We start from the raw sequence: 19,268 nt of genomic DNA on the forward strand, positions 1-19,268 counted from the left end.
TCTTGAAGATACTTTATTCTTTTTTGCTTTTATAGCAAAACTACTCAAAATCATTTTCTTAATTTCTTCAAGTTCTTATTTTGCAAAGAAAGTTTTTAAAATTTTTGCCTAGATGTGTCCTGTAGAGCTGTTATATTAATGGTCCTTTTGTTTAATATTGTGTAGTTTACAAATTGCTATCACGTACATAAGATAGTTGTGTATACTCAAATACATTTTTATTATACAGATCTGTATCTCCCCCCAGTTCTTTATTCCCTTCCTCCCAGCTTAGTTTTCATGTTCACTACTTAATTATCCATTGTATATTCTTAATTTCCCTGCAAATCTAGTGTGTGGGCAAAACCCAAGCCTAGTTAAACCTAATGTCCTTGCTACTGCATGCTTCCTCAAGTGCAGTGAATTTGGGCTGTCAAAACAAAACAAAACAAAAAAACACCAGCCAAATGGATTGGTCCTATTTTAATTTATTTTACAAATCTCAGGTGTAATGCCATTCTCCTCTCCAACTTTCTGAGAAGTCATTTCCCTCTCCCAAGATGATTATTAAACAGGTGAACTTTTCTCCTCAACTTTTCAGTACTTCTTCTAACTTTCCCATTTTAAGTTCATGACTTTGCCCCCTGTTTTACTAAGAAAATAAAATCAAAAGATAACTCTTTGTCATCCTGTCACTAAATCTGTGAATGTCTCTGCCTCTGTACCCATCTACTCTGCTTCCCCCTAATGTATGACAATAGATTCCTACCTCTTCTGTGTAAATGCCTCTCTTTACCGTGTACTGGATCACATACCCTCTCTCCTACTCAAGGACTTTGCTTTTACAATTATCCTGTCTTTCTCTCTCAAAAATCACATTCATCTATTGGATTACTCATATTATCATAGAAACATGTTATAGAATATGCAATATATTTTTTAAAACCTCCATAGATCTTATATGTACCTCCAGCTCTATAACATTGCTCCCCATTATAGTGAAGCTTGTTAAAATGGTTGTTTATACCCAATGTCTCTATTCCTCATTTGTCATTCTCTCCTGAAACTAGTCTAGTTAGGTTTCCATCTCTGCTCTGCCTCAGAACCATTCTTTACAACATCATCAATAATCCACACTGCCAGTTGTAGTCAGTTATTATTCCTTTCAGTAATTTGTCTCTCAGTAACATTTGCCATGGTTGATTACTCCTTGAAATACTTTTCATTTGACTTCTATAGCACACTTAATGATTTTCGTCCTTATTTTCTTGATCTTTACATGTTGAAGTGCCCAAGGCTGAGTCCTTGGCTCTCTTCACTATTCTGTCTACATCCAGTTGTTAGATGCTCTCATTCACTTCCATGGCTTTATATACCATCCATATGTTGATCACCACCACATTTCTTTTTCTTGCTCTAACCTCTTCTTTGGTGCCCACTTGATACTTCTGCTTGATATGTTAAACTTCGTACATCTTAAAAGGAGCTCCTGCTTCCCTGCCCTCTGCAAACATGCTTTTCCTCTCCTTCTCAGTAAAAGACATCAAGTTGTTCAGGCCAAAATCCAAAAGTCCTGTTGCTCCTTCTCTCTTCCCATATCTACATCCAACCCATCAACAAGTTCTGTCAATTCTATCTTCAAAATACATAGAATTAACTACTTATCAAAAACTCACTACTTCTATCCAAGCCCCAGCTACTGTCGTTCACTTACTCTATTCCAGTAACCTCCTAGATTGATAGTCCTACCTCAATAGCAATACCACCTTGGTGATCTTTGAATATGCTGAATGGATTCCTACCTCAGGATCTTTGTTTTCATTGTTCCTTCAGTCTATAATTCTTCCCTCCAGATCTTTACAAGAATCATCCCCACATTTGGAAGCCTTCCAAATGTAAATTTCGGGAGTAAATATGACTCTCTTAAGGTAGCCAAATGCCTCATCACCTAATTAGTGACATGCATGAATAGATGAACAAGATTCCCACTGTCCCTACCTACTATCCAGTGAAACCAAAGCCAGGGGAACAGGCTTGGTGGAATCAGGGGGGAAAGAAGACCCTGTTGACCTTGACTCTAGTCTGGCATGGTGAAGAGACATGAGAGGTGTAGAATAAGTGGGAGGCCCCCAGTGGCCCACCTCCCATCCCTGTGAGGGGTTAACCAGGGAATGGGTCAACCAGGCAATTAGAGAAGAAATTTAAAAATAGATGGAAACAAATGAAAATGAAAATACAACAATCCAAATGCTTTGGGATGCAGCAAAGGCAGTCCTGAGAGGAATATACATTGCAATCTTGGCCTATCTCAAGAAACAAGAAAAATCCCAAATATAAAATCTAACAGCACACGTAAAGGAAATAGAAGCAGAACAGCAAAGACACCCCAAACCCAGCAGAAGAGAAATAATAAAGATCAGAGCAGAAATAATATAGGATCTAAAAAAAAAACCTGTAGAACAGATCAATGAAACCAAGAGTTGATTTTTTTAAAAAGTAAACAAAATTGATAAACCTCTAGCCAGGCTTCTCAAAAAGAAAAGGGAGAGGACCTAAATAGATAAAATAATGAATGAAAATGGAATTATTACAGCCAATCCCTCAGAAATACAACCAATTATCAGGGAATACTATGAAAAATTATATGCCAACAAACTGGACAACCTGGAAGAAATGGACAAATTCCATTGGAATTCCAACTTCTGTTGGAAGGTCTAGCATCAGCAATCAGACAACAAAAGGAAATCAAAGGCATCAAAATTGGCAAAGATGAAGTCAAGCTTTCACTTTTTGCAGATGACATGATATTATACACGGAAAACCTGATAGACTCTACCAAATGTCTGCTAGAACTGATACATGAATTCAGCAAAGTCGCAGGATACAAAATTAATGTACAGAAATCAGTTGCATTCTTATACACTAATAAGCAACAGAAAGACAAACTGATCCCATTTACAATTGCACCAAGAATCATAAAATACCTAGGAATAAACCTAACTAAAGATTTAAAAGATCTGTATGCTGAAAACTACAGAAAGCTTATGAAGGAAATTGAAGAAGATATAAAGAAATGGAAAAACATTCCATGCTCATGCATGGGAAGAATAAATATTGTTAAAATGTCAATACTACCCAAAGCAATCTACACATTCAATGCAATCCCAATCAAAATGGCACCAACATTCTTCTGAAAGCTAGAACAAGCAATCCTAAAATTTGTATGGAACCACAAAAGACCCCGAATAGCCAAAGAATATTGAAGAAGAAGACCAAAGCGGGAGGCATCACAATCCCAGACTTTAGCCTCTACTACAAAGCTGTAATCATCAAGACAGCATGGTATTGGCACAAAAACAGACACATAGACCGATAGAATAGAGACTCCAGAATTGGACCCACAAAAGTATGGCCAACTAGTCTTTGACAAAGCAGGAAAGAATATCCAATGGAAAAAGACAGTCTCTTTAACAAATGGTGCTGGGAGAACTGGACAGCAACATGCAGAAGAATGAAACTAGACCACTTTCTTTCACCATTCACAAAAATAAACTGAAAATGGACAAAGGACCTGAATGTGAGACAGGAAACCATCAAAACCCTAGAGGAGAAAGCAGGAAAAAACCTCTCTGACCTCAGCCGTAGCAATGTCTTACTTGATACATCTCCAAAGGCAAGGGAATTAAAAGCAAAAATGAACTATTGGGACCTTATGAAGATAAAAAGCTTCTGCACAGCAAAGGAAACCACCAACAAAACTAAAAGGCAACTAACAGAATGGGAAAAGATATTTGCAAATGACTTGTCAGACAAAGGGCTAATATCCAAAATCTATAAAGAGCTCACCAAACTCCACACCCAGAAAACAAATAACCCAGTGAAGAAATGGGCAGAAAACATGAATAGACACTTCTCTAAAGACATCCAGATGGCCAACAGGCACATGAAGAGATGCTCAACGTCACTACTCATCAGGGAAATACAAATCAAAACCACACTCAGATATCACCTCACGCCAGTTAAAGTGGTTAAAATGAACAGATCAGGAGACTATAGATGCTGGAAAGGATGTAGAGAAACGGGAACCCTCTTGCACTGTTGGTGGGAATGCAAATTGGTGCAGCCGCTCTGGAAAACTGTGGAGGTTCCTCAAAAAATTAAAAATAGATCTACTCTGTGACCCAGCAAAAGTACTTCTAGGAATTTACCCAAGGGATACAGGAGTGCTGATGCATAGGGGCACTTGTACCCCAATGTTTATAGCAGCACTCTCAACAATAGCCAAATTATGGAAAGAGCCTAAATGTCCATCAACTGATGAATGGATAAAGAAATTGTGGTTTATATAAACAATGGAATACTACTTGGCAATGAGAAAGAATGAAATAGGGCCTTTTGTAGCAATGTGGATGGAACTGGAGAGTGTTATGCTAAGTGAAATAAGTCATACAGAGAAAGACAGATACCATATGTTTTCACTCTTATGTGGATCCGGAGAAACTTGACAGAAGACCATGGGGGAGGGGAAGGAAAAAAAAAGTTAGGGAGGGAGCCAAATCATAAGAGACTTTTAAAAACTGAGAATAAACTGAGGGTTGATGGGGATGGGAGGGAGGGGAAAGTGGGTGATGGGCATTGAGGAGGGCACCTTTTGGGATGAGCACTGGGTGTTGTATGGAGACCAAGCTGACAATAAATTTCATTAAAAAAAAATAAGTGGGAGGCCCCTGGCGTCCCCGCCCCCCCCCCATGAAGGGGCGGGGCAGGGTCTGCCGGCCTTGCCAGCCAGCGGTGAAATACCACTACTCTTACCGTTTTTTCACTGACCAAATGAGGGGGGGGGGGGCAGGATGAGCCCCAAGGGGCTCTCGCTTCTGGCGCCAAGCCTTCTTTATTTTTCTTCATAGCCCTTATCACTACCAGATATTATGTATGAGTATGTATATATGTATGTGCTTATCATCTGTCTTTTCGTCTAGAAGGTAAGCTTTATGAAGGGAGGAACTTTGGTTAATTATCATGTGCCCATCATTCATATAGAATAGTACCTGGCACATAGTAAGTGCTTGATAAATGTGTTGCATAAGTAATTAGATATACATCTCATCACTTCCAATTTCAGATGTGGAAACTGAATCTATCACAGTTCATAGGTTTTCTGACTCCACGTTTAATGCTCTTTGTACCTTAGCCACCTGTTTCTAGAACCTTATCTGATCATTTACTTGTTGTCCTCATGTGATTATTTCTCTTCTAAATTACTGTGGCGACTTTTTCCTCTGAAAGCATTTGCTACATTTCATCCTGTGCTGTGGCTACTGATACATACCTCTCTGTATTCTTGCCCTCTTGTAGTGCCTTATGAATGCTTTAAAAGTTATCAGAGGATGGCAAATTATTTCTTGGATCTCATACTCTTTGAGTTTTAAAGTTAGATTTTATTTTCTTTAAGCTATCTAGATTTTTCTTTTAAAGCTGATGTAAAAGTAAGGGCTTGAGACCTTTCATAAAAATTTTCTCTAACAACATGTAAAATGCTTAACTTTGGTAACAATAGGTTTACTTTATTATTTTCAGCATATATAAAAAATATTGGTACTTTGTATGCATTTTGTAAAGAGTCCTTGAGTGTGACTGAAAACAGCAATGTTTTCAAGTTTTTGGTAAGGTTTTCCCTTAGTAGATTTACTCGTATAGGAATATTTTATTTCGTATTTTAGTATTCTAATGGCTACCGTTTTTCTTTTTCACTTCTCCCAAGCAGGAGGTCAATATTGATTCACAAAAAGGGGAACATAATGTGGTGTAGGATGGTTTCCATTTCTCTATGAAGCAGGTTACAAAGTCACCAGGAGGAAAGAGAAGGGCAAAGATTTATCTCAAATTCTTACGAGAGGAGGCTGAAATGAGGCAGCTAGAATTGTGGACTTTCTAGCTAATGAGAATCTCTGCCTTTTCCATGTGAACAGTGAGATAAATCAAGCTTGCTCTTACTGTAGCTACCACCCACAAAGCTGTGAAGAAGGCTGGTGATAGCAGATGGTATCCATACACAGTTTGATTTGTTTAGAAACCTACATAAAGAGCAGCATGTGTTTTGTTGTATTTTGTTTTGTTTTGCCCTTAATTACTCAGAGCCAGGGAGATCAGTTTTCAAATAAAACCTAGTGATGCAGCCAGGAGAAAAAAAACTTAATAAAAGAAGAAAACAGACAACTGTAGCTTTAACTGCATCATTTCAATTCCCTGATATTTATTGAGTATCTGTTGTATATAAAGCTCTGTACTAGGCACTATAGGAAATGCAAAGAAGAGTGAGTTAAGTATTACAAAATAAATTTAATTGAATAAACATGTCATTAAAGTTCTGGGAATACAGAAATTAAGACCATTTCTATCCTTAATAAGTTTATATTATAGTGGGGGAAATGAAGTAAATGGATAGTTTCAGTTCTCCACAGCAGGTACCATGATAAATGTGCATCACGGTGTTGTAGAAGCTCTAAAGGAAGGGTACCTAATCCAGCCTAGGAGGAGAATGAGGAAGATAATGAGGGAAGGCTTCTTGGAGGAGGTAAAGCCCTCGTGTACACCCTTCACTGAGTTTTAAAGGATAAGCATGTAAAAATGAGGAGTAGGCAGGAGGGATCAGGGCAGAAGCAAGAGCATGAGCAAAGGCTTAGAGGCAAGAAACATCATAGCTGTTTAGAAGAGATCCACATACTGCTGATACATCTGAAGGTAACATTTCTGGCAGGAGATGAAACTGTAGTGCCAGATGATGGTAGAATTTGGAGTTTATCCTACATGTTCATGTTTCTTCATGTGTGGCCTGTAGACTCTGTGCAGCAGCATCTCTTAGAATATTTGCAGAAATGCAAGTCTAAACCTACCCCAAGATGGGGAAAATTAATCCACAAGATCTGTTGTTTTTGCTCAGAGTTGGGATTTTCCCTATAAGGCTAACATAGAATGCTCTGTTTTTAACAAATATTTCTTCTATACTTTGTTAGGTTTACATAAACACAGTGTTTATGAGAGAGTTTGTGCCTTACATGGGTGTTTTGGGGAGGTTCTCAAAGGAAGAATTGTAGTTACAAGGAGTTGCTTATAAAATAAATACAGAGAATCTCTATACTACATAAAAAGAAGTAGAAAATTCCAAACAAATAGTAATTTGAAAGTTGAATTCATAACTACATTTTTAAGGATATATTTTCCTACTACTAATTTGGAAGTGAGAATTCCCTGAGACTTCTGTCAGTCAGTCTTCAGCCCTCCGCCCCCAGCTGTATGTGTTTGTGTGTGTGTGTGTGTGTGTGTGTGTGTGTGTGTGTGTGTGTAAAATTTGGGAGAAATGGAAAATGTTATATAATAATAGAGGGAACTTGTGATATATTTATAAATGTCCCATATATTTCTTTTACTGTACAGGAATTAGAAAATAAAAGAAGACTACAAAAACAGGCTGCTACTAATCAAAGTGCTACAGAAGTTCGGTTGAATAGAGCTCTAGAAGAGGCAGAAAAGTATAAATTGGAGTTAAGTAAATCAAGGCAAAATAACAAGGTATGGAAAAATTGAACAGTTTGGGTAGTGGTCACCTTTGGTAACTTCTTTTATGCAAGAGTCAAAAATAATAGTTTTTAAATTATAATTCTTGATGTCATGGCAAACATTTCTCTTCAAAGAAGAAATACTTTCATCATCAATATGTACATCTTCAATAAGTTAGGATTATATTTCTTGGGCTATTGCCATAATTGGATGATAGCACACCTCTTTAGAGGATTCAGTCATTTTCCCATCCAAAAATCTTTATTGTGTGCACATATTATGTGCCAGACATTTTTCTAATCTCTGGGGATAGATGAAAGGAAAATGTCCCTTTTCCACCTCAAGTCTGCTTCCTTCTCTGAGCCTCAATTTTTCAGTATATTAATGCAATTATGTGGTTCTCAAACTTGAGCGTGTATCAGAATTACTTGGGAGGCTTATTAAAACACACATTGCTGGGCCCCAACCCTAGAGTTTCAGATTTAGTAGGTCTGGGGTGAGGCCTGTTGTAACTACTTTAAGGAAGCAGTTTTAACAAGTTCCCAGGTTGATGCTGATGCCACTGCTTCTGAGACAACATTTTGATAGTCACTATTATAGGGTTGTTGTAAGGATGACTGTTGTATCCTGGTATCTAGCCAGTGATGGTCATAGAATTAGCACTCAGTCCCTGAAATGTCTGTTGAATAAATAAAGGCTCACATATCCATGTTGTGTAAAAACTTTTTGTATACTCTATTTTGTATATCAAAATCTTGTATAAATTTTGGCTATTAGTTTTTGGTTCTATGTCAGCCTAAAATTGATGCTCCATTGGAATCTCTCCCTTAGGACAATAATGAATACTTTAACAATGACTTGGGTGATGAAATTAGGAGCCACTGTCATTATAGACACAGATGATACATTTTGGACTAAATTAATAACACTTAACAAGTATTAGAACTAACAGTAACACTATGTTAGAACATAGAACTAAACTGAACTTGATGAATCCTCTAACATGTTTAACAGAGGCAAATATGTTACAGTGACTAAAGAGTTTTAAGATATCTTCTGTGAGATAGTTTATGCTGTGTGATCAGACTATGTTCATGTTCAAGAGCCATCAGTGATAGTATGATGACAGGGATTTATTAATAGAAGTTAGTAAGCAAGTTAGGAAGTCATCTTTATAACTTGCCAATAATTAGCATGCTCTTGGAGTATTATTTTCACTTTGGTGCACTCTGAAGGGATTTTGAAGAAAATGGAATAACCATGTATATGCCAGGATTTGCTAATTCTTGGTTGTAGATGTGATGTCTGTTTTAGCACACACATTAGAGAAGCAGAAGGAAAAACTAGTTTCCATGACAGCAATAATCCTAATCAGCCATTTTACAAATTCAAGTAATGAGGATTTGGTATGTGATCTCAGTTTAAAACCCTCAACACTGTAAAAACAAATGTGTCCAAGATAAATTTATGATCCCAAGTCAGCATTATGGGTGATGAGTTTAAAGACAGTTGGGATAACATTTTGTGTAACGATTTGCTATGAAGTAGGCATTTCAAGATCAGAGTTCTTAGACATAACTTATTTCAGATTTCTGAAAAAATATGTGTATGTCTTTAAGGTTTTCATTTTTTAATTACTTTGCTTTATTTCTAACTTCTGTCTTTGAAGGACTCTGGGCATATGCTGTTAGGTTTTTCCTTGTTGTCTAGTCTGTATATAAGTTTTGTGAGGAGGTATATTTTATTTTCCATTTTAATTCTTTGTACTTTGCTTCTCATTCTCAGACATATAAATAGGTAGGTAATTAAAATTATTCAGGTCTGTATGTTTAAGAAATAGTAAATTTTCCATAAAATAGAACAAGATTTCCTCAGAGTCATAAGAAAGTTAAAGATTTATTTTAAAAATAATGATATATTTATTCTCCACAGAGGTTAGGAAACAAGTAATCTGGCCTTAGAATAAGAGTAACTTTCAAAATGAAAAGTCAGTCAGCTTAAACCAGATGCTGCATGAGTGGAGGGACCCTGAATGTCTCATCCATTGTTGGGTCTCAGTGCCTGAAACATAATAATTGCCCCCGAAACACACTGCAGGAAGGAATGAGGAAAAACAACTTTGTGATAGTTTAATTGGAATTCTTAAAACAGGGCATTTGATGATTTGCTTGTAATCCATTTAAAACATGTCACCAAGTCCATGTCATTTAGGAACAAATAATATCTAATTCTTCCTTAATTCATTCAGAAATATTTATGAGGGCCTTCTAGGTACCTGCCAGATTTTTACTAGAGGCTAGAGATATAAACATGATAAAAATAAATGTGGTGCTTACAATCACACACTTCATAGTGAAGAAGCTGTGTGTTAGACAGTTCATCAAGCAAAACTAAGGTGCAACTGTGCTTTCAGCAGGTAACCAGGTCAAGGAATGCTTTTTTTTTTAATTCTTTTTTTTTAATGTTATTTATTTTGAGAGAGACAGAGCACGAGCAGGGGCAGAGAGGGAGGGAGACACAGAACTCGAAGCAGTCTTCAGGCTCTGCGCTGTCAGCACAGAGCCCGACGCGGGGCTCAAACCCACAAACCACGAGATCATGACCTGAGCTGAAGTCGGACACTTAACTGACTGAGCCAACCCTGCACCTCAAGGAATGCTTTTTTAAAAAGTAATTCTAAGCTAAGTTCTAAATAATATTAATGAGTTAGATGCTAGATTATGGACAAAAGGAATCCTATGTAAAAAATGGCACTGTGGCAGGAAGAAAGACAAGGTATGAAAGTCAGGGATGGATGTCAAGGGAGTGTTGCAAAGTGAGGCCTCCAACATTAGGTAGAGGCCAAACCATCTAGATCCTTTAGGCCATGTTAAGTATTACAGGTTTTACCCAAAGAGTAGTATAAAGTCACTGTATGGTTATTTGAAAAAGGTGAAAGGAGACTCTGCTATGATCAGATGTGTACCTGGAAAGTATTTCTGTGTGCTGTGTGGATAATTGATTGGAAGGATGGATGCTGGTTAAGAGGTGCAGTGTGAAAGATGAGGTAGCTTGGACTAAACTGATACTGGTAGAATCAAGTTGCATTCTTTTATATGTGAATATCTAATTTTCCCAGCACCATTTATTGAAAACACTATCATTTTCCCATTATTAGTTGACTGTATATGCATGGATTAATTTCTGGGCTCTTGATTCTGTTCCAGTGGTCTATGTGTCTGCTTTTATGCCAATACCATACTATTTTAATTACTAGTCTTACAATATAGCTTGAAATCAGGAAGTGTGATGCCTCCTGCTTTGTTCTTTTCTCTCAGGATTGCTTTGGCTTTTGGAAATCTTTTGTGGTTCTATATAAATTTTATGATTGTTTTATCTACTTCTGTAATAACTGCAACTGCAATCTTGATAGAGAGGCATTGCATTGAATCTATAGGTGGTTTTGGTAGTATGGAAATTTTGCTTGGAGTTGCATTAAATCTGTAGATCAACTTGGAAAAGTGACATCTTAATACTGTGTTTTCCACATCATGAATAGAGCATATCTACTTTTTAAGCCTTCTTCATTTTCTGTAGGCAGTTTTTTGTAGTTTTTGGAATACAGGTCTTGTACATTTTTTTCACACTTGTCCCTTAGTTTTTAATCTTCCTCATGTTATTGTAAATTTTTAAAATTTCAGTTTTCAATTATTTGTTGCTAGTATAGAGAAATACAGTTTACTTTTATAGATTTAATTTGTATCTTGAAACTTGGTAAAGTCACGTATTCTATCCTTAGGATTCTACACAGGACAAAGGTAGGCAAACTTTTTCCATAAAGGGCCAGCTAATAACTATTTTAGGTTTTGTGGGCTACATATTGTCCTTGTGACCTTCACCAAATTTCATTTTTTAAAAAAATTAATCTTGTCAAAATAAAAGAAAATCATCCTTAGTTCATGTGACAATATTTTGAATTTCAAATTCAGTTTCTCTAACAGATACATAGTATTCTATATAGAGGCCATCTGTACCTTATTGTGTGATTTGGATGTGTCTTTCAAAGCATCTTTGCATTTTTTTTCGAAGTCATTGTTTTTTTTTTTTTTTTTTATTGTAGAACATTATACAGCCAGTGGTAAAAAGCACAGTGAAAGTTTTATTTATTTTGTTTCTTCAATATATGAAATTTATTGTCAAATTGGTTTCCATACAACACCCAGTGCTCATCCCAAAAGGTGCCCTCCTCAATAACCATCACCCACCCTCCCCTCCCTCCCACCCCCCCATCAACCCTCAGTTTGTTCTCAGTTTTTAAGAGTCTCTTATGCTTTTGCTCTCTCCCACTCTAACCTCTTTTTTTTTTTTCCTTCCCCTCCCCCATGGGTTTCTATTAAGTTTCTCAGGATCCACATAAGAGTGAAAACATATGGTATCTGTCTTTCTCTGTATGGCTTATTTCACTTAGCGTCACACTCTCCAGTTCCATCCACGTTGCTACAAAGGGCCAGATTTCATTCTTTCTTATTGCCATGTAGTACTCCATTGTGTATATAAACCACAATTTCTTTATCCATTCATCAGTTGATGGACATTTAGGCTCTTTCCATAATTTGGCTATTGTTGAGAGTGCTGCTATAAACATTGGGGCACAAGTGCCCCTATGCATCAGTACTCCTGTATCCCTTGGGTAAATTCCTAGCAGTGCTATTGCTGGGTCTTAGGGTAGGTCTATTGTTAATTTTTTGAGGAACCTCCACACTGTTTTCCAGAGTGGCTGCACCAATTTGCATTCCCACCAACAGTGCAAGAGGGTTCCCGTTTCTCCACATCCTCTCCAGCATCTATAGTCTCCTGATTTGTTCATTTTGGCCACTCTGACTGTCGTGAGGTGATATCTGAGTGTGGTTTTGATTTGTATTTCCCTGATGAGGAGCGACGTTGAGCATCTTTTCATGTGCCTGTTGGCCATCTGGATGTCTTCTTTAGAGAAGTGTCTATTCATGTTTTCTGCCCATTTCTTCACTGGGTTATTTGTTTTCTGGGTGTGGAGTTTGGTGAGTTCTTTATAGATTTTGGATACTAGCCTTTTGTCCGATATGTCATTTGCAAATATCTTTCCCATTCTGTTGGTTGTCTTTTAGTTTTGTTGGTTGTTTCCTTTGCTGTGCAGAAGCTGTTTATCTTCATAAGGTCCCAGTAGTTCATTTTTGCTTTTAATTCCCTTGCCTTTGGGGATGTGTCAAGTAAGACATTGCTACGGCTGAGGTCAGAGAGGTCTTTTCCTGCTTTCTCCTCGAGGGTTTTGATGGTTTCCTGTCTCACATTCAGGTCCTTTGTCCATTTTGAGTTTATTTTTGTGAATGGTGTGAGAAAGTGGTCTAGTTTCAATCTTCTGCATGTTGCTGTCCAGTTCTCCCAGCACGATTCATTAAAGAGACTTTTTTCCATTGGATGTTCTTTCCTGCTTTGTCAAAGATTAGTTGGCCATACGTTTGTGGGTCTAGTTCTGGGGTTTCTATTCTATTCCATTAGTCTATGTGTCTGTTTTTGTGCCAATACCATGCTGTCTTGATGATTACAGCTTTGTAGTAGAGGCTAAAGTCTGGAATTGTGATGCCTCCTGCTTTGGTCTTCTTCTTCAAAATTACTTTGGCTATTCGGGGCCTTTTGTGGTTCCATATGAATTTTAGGATTGCTTGTTCTAGTTTCGAGAAGAATGCTGGTGCAATTTTGATTGGGATTGCATTGAATGTGTAGATAGCTTTGGGTAGTATTGACATTTTGACAATATTTAGTCTTCCAGTCCATGAGCAGGGAATGTTCTTCCATTTCTTTATATCTTCTTCAATTTCCTTCATAAGCTTTCTATAGTTTTCAGCATACAGATCTTTTACATCTTTGGTTAGATTTATCCCTAGGTATTTTATGCTTCTTGGTGCAATTGTGAATGGGATCAGTTTCTTTATTTGTCTTTCTGTTGCTTCATTATTAGTGTATAAGAATGCAACTGATTTCTGTACATTGATTTTGTATCCTGCAACTTTGCTGAATTCATGTATCAGTTCTAGCAGACTTTTGGTGGAGTCTATCGGATTTTCCATGTATAGTATCATGTCATCTGCAAAGGAAGCTTGACTTCATCTTTGCCAGTTTTGATGCCTTTGATTTCCTTTTGTTGTCTGATTGCTGATGCTAGAAGTTCCAACACTATGTTAAACAACAGCGGTGAGAGTGGACATCCCTGTCGTGTTCCTGATCTCAGGGAGAAAGCTCTCAGTTTTTCCCCATTGAGATGATGTTAGCTGTGGGCTTTTCATAAATGGCTTTTATGATGTTTAAGTATGTTCCTTCTATCCCGACTTTCTCAAGGGTTTTTATTAAGAAAGGGTGCTGGATTTTGTCAAAGGCCTTTTCTGCATCGATTGACAGGATCATATGGTTCTTCTCTTTTTTTTTGTTAATGTGATGTATCACGTTGATCGATTTGCGAATGTTGAACCAGCCCTGCATCCCAGGAATGAATCCCACTTGATCATGGTGAATAATTCTTTTTATATGCTGTTGAATTCGATTTGCTAGTATCTTATTGAGAATTTTTGCATCCATATTCATCAGGGATATTGGCCTGTAGTTCTCTTTTTTTACTGGGTCTCTGTCTGGTTTAGGAATCAAAGTAATACGGCTTCATAGAATGAGTGTGGAAGTTGTCCTTCCCTTTCTATTTTTTGGAATAGCTTGAGAAGGATCGGTATTATCTCTGCTTTAAACGTCTGGTAGAACTCCCCAGGGAAGCCGTCTGGTCCTGGACTCTTATTTGTTGGGAGATTTTTGATGACTGATTCAATTTCTTCGCTGGTTATGGGTCTGTTCAAGCTTTCTGTTTCCTCCTGATTGAGTTTTGGAAGCGTGTGGATGTTTAGGAATTTGTCCATTTCTTCCAGGTTGTCCAGTTTGTTGGCATATAATTTTTCATAGTATTCCCTGATAATTGCTTGTATCTCTGAGGGATTGGTTGTAATAATTCCATTTTCATTCATGATTTTATCTATTTGGGTCATCTCCCTTTTCTTTTTGAGAAGCCTGGCTAGAGGTTTATCAATTTTGTTTATTTTTTCAAAAAACCAACTCTTGGTTTCATTGATCTGCTCTACAGTTTTTTTAGATTCTATATTGTTTATTTCTGCTCTGATCTTTATTATTTCTCTTCTTCTGCTGGGTTTAGGCTGTCTTTGCTGTTCTGCTTCTATTTCCTTTAGGTGTGCTGTTAGATTTTGTATTTGGGTTTTTTCTTGTTTCTTGAGATAGGCCTGGATTGCAATGTATTTTCCTCTCAGGACTGCCTTCGCTGCATCCCAAAGCTTTTGGATTGTTGTATTTTCATTTTCGTTTGTTTCCATATATTTTTTAATTTCTTCTCTAATTGCCTGGTTGACGCACTCATTCTTTAGTAGGGTGTTCTTTAACCTCCATGCTTTTGGAGGTTTTCCAGACTTTTTCCTGTGGTTGAGTTCAAGCTTCATAGCGTTGTGGTCTGAAAGTATGCATGGTATGATTTCAATTCTTGTATACTTATGAAGGGCTGTTTTGTGACCCAGTATGTGATCTATCTTGGAGAAGGTTCCATGTGCACTCGAGAAGAAAGTATATTCTGTTGCTTTGGGATGCAGAGTTCTAAATATATCTGTCAAGTCCATCTGATCCAATGTACCATTCAGGGCCCTTGTTTCTTTATTGACCGTGTGTCTAGATCATCTATCCATTGCTGTAAGTGGAGTGTTAAAGTCCCCTGCAATTACCACATTCTTATCAATAAGGTGCTTATGTTTATGAGTAATTGTTTTATGTATTTGGGGGCTCCTGTATTCGGCACATAGACATTTATAATTGTTAGGTCTTCCTGATAGATAGACCCTGTAATTATTATATAATGCCCTTCTTCATCTCTTGTTACAGCCTTTAATTTAAAGTCTAGTTTGTCTGATATAAGTATGGCTACTCCAGCTTTCTTTTGACTTCCAGTAGCATGATAAATAGTTCTCCATCCCCTCACTCTCAATCTGAAGGTGTCCTCAGGTCTAAAATGAGTCTCTTGTAGACAGCAAATAGATGGGTCTTGTTTTTTTTATCCATTCTGATATCCTATGTCTTTTGGTTGGCGCATTTAGTCCATTTACATTCAGTGTTATTATAGAAAGATATTGGTTTAGAGTCATTGTGATGTCTGTATGTTTTATGCTTGTAGCGATGTCTCTGGTACTTTGTCTCACAAGAGCCCCCTTAGGATCTCTTGTAGGACTGGTTTAGTGGTGACGAATTCCTTCAGTTTTTGTTTGTTTGGGAAGACATTTATCTCTCCTTCTATTCTAAATGACAGACTTGCTGGATAAAGGATTCTCAGCTACATATTTTTCCTGTTCATCACATTGAAGATCTCCTGCCATTCCTTTCTGGCCTGCCAAGTTTCAGAAGAGAGATGAGTCACGAGTCTTATAGGTCTCCCTTTATATATTAGGGCACGTTTATCCCTCGCTGCTTTCAGAATTTTCTCTTTATCCTTGTATTTTGCCAGTTTCACTATGATATGTCGTGCAGAAGATCGATTCAAGTTACGTCTGAAGGGAGTTCTCTGTGCCGCTTGGATTTCAATGCCTTTTTCCTTCCCCACTTCAGGGAAGTTCTCAGCTATTATTTCTTCAAGTACCCCTTCAGCACCTTTCCCTCTCTCTTCCTCCTCTGGGATACCAATTATGCGTATATTATTTCTCTTTAGTGCATCACTTATTTCTCTAATTTTCCCCTCATACTCCTGGATTTTTTTTATCTCTCTTTGTCTCAGCTTCCTCTTTTTCCATAATTTTATCTTCTAGTTCACCTATTCTCTCCTCTGCCTCTTCAATCCGAGCCATGGTCGTTTCCATTTTATTTTGCAGCTCGTTTATAGCGTTTTTTAGTTCCTCCTGACTCTTCCTTAGTCCCTTGATCTCTATAGCAGTAGATTCTCTGCTGTCCTCTATACTGTTTTCAAGCCCAGCGATTAATTTTATGACTATTATTCTAAATTCACTTTCTGTTATATTGTTCAAATCCTTTTTGATCAGTTCGTTAGCTGTTGTTATTTCCTGGAGATTCTTTTGAGGGGAATTCTTCCATTTGGTCACTTTGGATAGTCCCTGGAGTGGTGCGGACCTGCAGGCCACTTCCCCTATGCTGTCTTGAATAACTGGAGTTGGTGGGCGGGGCCGCAGTCAGACCTGATGTCTGCCCCCTGCCCACCGCTGGGGCCACAGTCAGACTGGTATGTGCCTTCTCTTCCCCTCTCCTAGGGGCAGGATTCACTGTGGGGTGGCGTGGCCCGTCTGGGCTACTTGCACACTGCCAGGCTTGTGGTGCTGGGGATCTGGCGTATTAGCTGGGGTGGATAGGCAAGGTGCACGGGGGCGGGAGGGGCAGGCTTAGCTCAATTCTCCTTCGTGATCCACTTTAGGAGGGGCCCTGTGGCAGCGGGAGGGAGTCAGACCCACCGCCAGAGGGGTGGCTCCACAGAAGCACAGCGTTGGGTGTTTGTGCAGTGCAAGCAAGTTCCCTGGCAGGAACCGGTTCCCTTTGGGATTTTGGCTGGGGGATGGGCAAGGGAGATGGCGCTGGCGAGCGCCTTTGTTCCCCGCCAAACTGAGCTCTGTCATCAGGGGCTCAGCAACTCTCCCTCCCGTTGTCCTCCAGCCTTCCCGCTTTCTGCGCAGAGCTGTTAACTTATAACCTCCCAGATGTTAAGTCCCACTTGCTGTCGGAACATACTCCCTCTGGCCCCTCCGCTTTTGCAAGCCAGACTCAGGGGCTCTGCTTGGCCGGCAGGCTGCCCCTCTGCCCCGGCTCCCTCCTGCCAGTCTGTGTAGCATGCACCGCCTTGCCGCCCTTCCTACTCTCTTCCTGGGCCTCTCGTCTGCACTTGGCTCTGGAGACTCCGTTCTGCTAATCCTCTGGCAGTTTTCTGGGTTATTTAGGCAGGTGTAGGTGGAATCTAAGTGGTCAGCAGGACGTGGTGAGCCCAGCATCCTCCTACGTCACCATCATCCCTGAAATCCAGAATCTTTACATTTTACCTATGTTGTCAAATTTATCGGCATATAATTTTTTTTGTTATTCCTTTATTGTCCTTTGAATAACTAGAGAATTTATATTGATGTTCTTCCCACATTCTCATAGATTTCTTTTTCTCCTTATTCTTGATATTGGTAATTTGTATCATCTTGATCAGCTTTACTAGAACCTTACTAAATCGGTTTTTATTTATTTTTCCTCAGTTTTCTCTTTTATTGATTTCTATTTGTTATTTCCTTCTCTCTCTTTAATTGGGTTCAATTTGTTCTTTTTCTAGTTACTTAAAATGGGAACAGAATCTGTTGATTTGAACCCTTTCTTTTCTAATATAAGCATTTAACATTGTAAATTTTCTTCTATGCATTCTTTTAGCTACAAATTTTGATTTGTCATTTTTTCATTTTCATTCTATTCACATACTGTCTAATTTTCCTTTTGATTTCTTTTTTACTTATGAGTTATTTAGAAGCTTGTTGTTTCATTTACAAATATTTGGTAATTTTTCCAGATACTTTTTTTACTGATTTCTAATTTAATTCATGGTGGACATATAATGAATTTGTGTTTGTTTTTGTTTTTTTAAGTTTTTTATTTTAATTCAGTTATAGTTAACATACAAGGTTATATTAAAGGTAAACAATATACTGATTGAACAATTTTAAACATTTTCTGTACTCACATATCTGATAAACGTATTCTTAATCCCCATCACCTATTTCACCCATTGCCCTACTCACCTCTCTGTTAACCATCAGTTCTCTATAGTTCACTCTTAGTTTGTCTCTCTCTTTCATTCTCTTTCTCTCTTATGCTCATTTATTTTGTTTTTTAAATTCCACATATGAGTGAAAGCATAAGGTATTTGTCTTTCTCTGACTTATTTCACTTAGCATTATATTCTCTAGCTCCATCCATGGTGTTGCAAATGGCAAGATTTCATTCTTTTTGTGGCTTAATAATACTCCATTGTGTATATGCACTGCTTCTTTATCCTTTCATCTGTTGATGGACACTTGAGCTGCTTACCTATTTGGTTATTTTAAATAACCAGAGGGATGCATATATATCTTTTTGAATTATTCTTTTCATGTTCTTTGGGTAAATATTGAGTAGTGGAGCTACTGGATCATATGGTATTTCTATCTTGAAATTGTTGAGGAACCTCCATACTGTTTTCCAGAGAGGCTGCACCTGCTTGCATTCCCACCAACAGTGCATTGAGGGTTCCTTTTTCTCCACATCCTCACCAACACTTGTTGTTTCTTGTGTTTTTGATATTAGCCATTCTGGCATGTATGAGGTGATACCTCTTGTGGTTTGATTTGCATTTTCCTGATGATGAGTGATTTTGAGCATCTTTTCATGTCTTTTGGTCATCTGTATGTCTTTGAAGAAATGTCTATTCATGTCTTTGGCCCATTTTTGGATTATTTGGTTTTGGGTGTTGAGTTGTAGAAGTTCTTTATATATTTTGGATATTAACCCTTTATAGGATAGGCCATTTGCAAATACTTTCTCCCATTCAGTAGGTTGCATTTTAGTTTTGTTCATTGTTTACTTCACTGTGCAGAAGGTTTTTATTTTGATGTGATCCTAATAGTTATTTTTTAAGCTTTATTTCCCTTTCCTCAGGAGACATCTCTAGAAAAAAT

At 37.9% G+C, this 19,268-nt stretch overlaps 1 protein-coding gene across 1 annotated transcript in view; it reads left to right on the forward strand.

The window, feature by feature from the left end:
* Positions 1–19,268, forward strand: part of TEX9 (testis expressed 9) — a 63,375-nt gene that overhangs the window by 33,941 nt on the left and 10,166 nt on the right. The window contains exon 10 of the mRNA XM_049613674.1: positions 7,414–7,548. Coding sequence (XP_049469631.1) covers positions 7,414–7,548 — 135 coding nt within the window. The remainder of the gene's footprint in view (positions 1–7,413; positions 7,549–19,268) is intronic.

Source organism: Panthera uncia (genome assembly GCF_023721935.1).
Source record: "Panthera uncia isolate 11264 chromosome B3 unlocalized genomic scaffold, Puncia_PCG_1.0 HiC_scaffold_1, whole genome shotgun sequence".
NCBI lineage: Eukaryota > Metazoa > Chordata > Mammalia > Carnivora > Felidae > Panthera > Panthera uncia.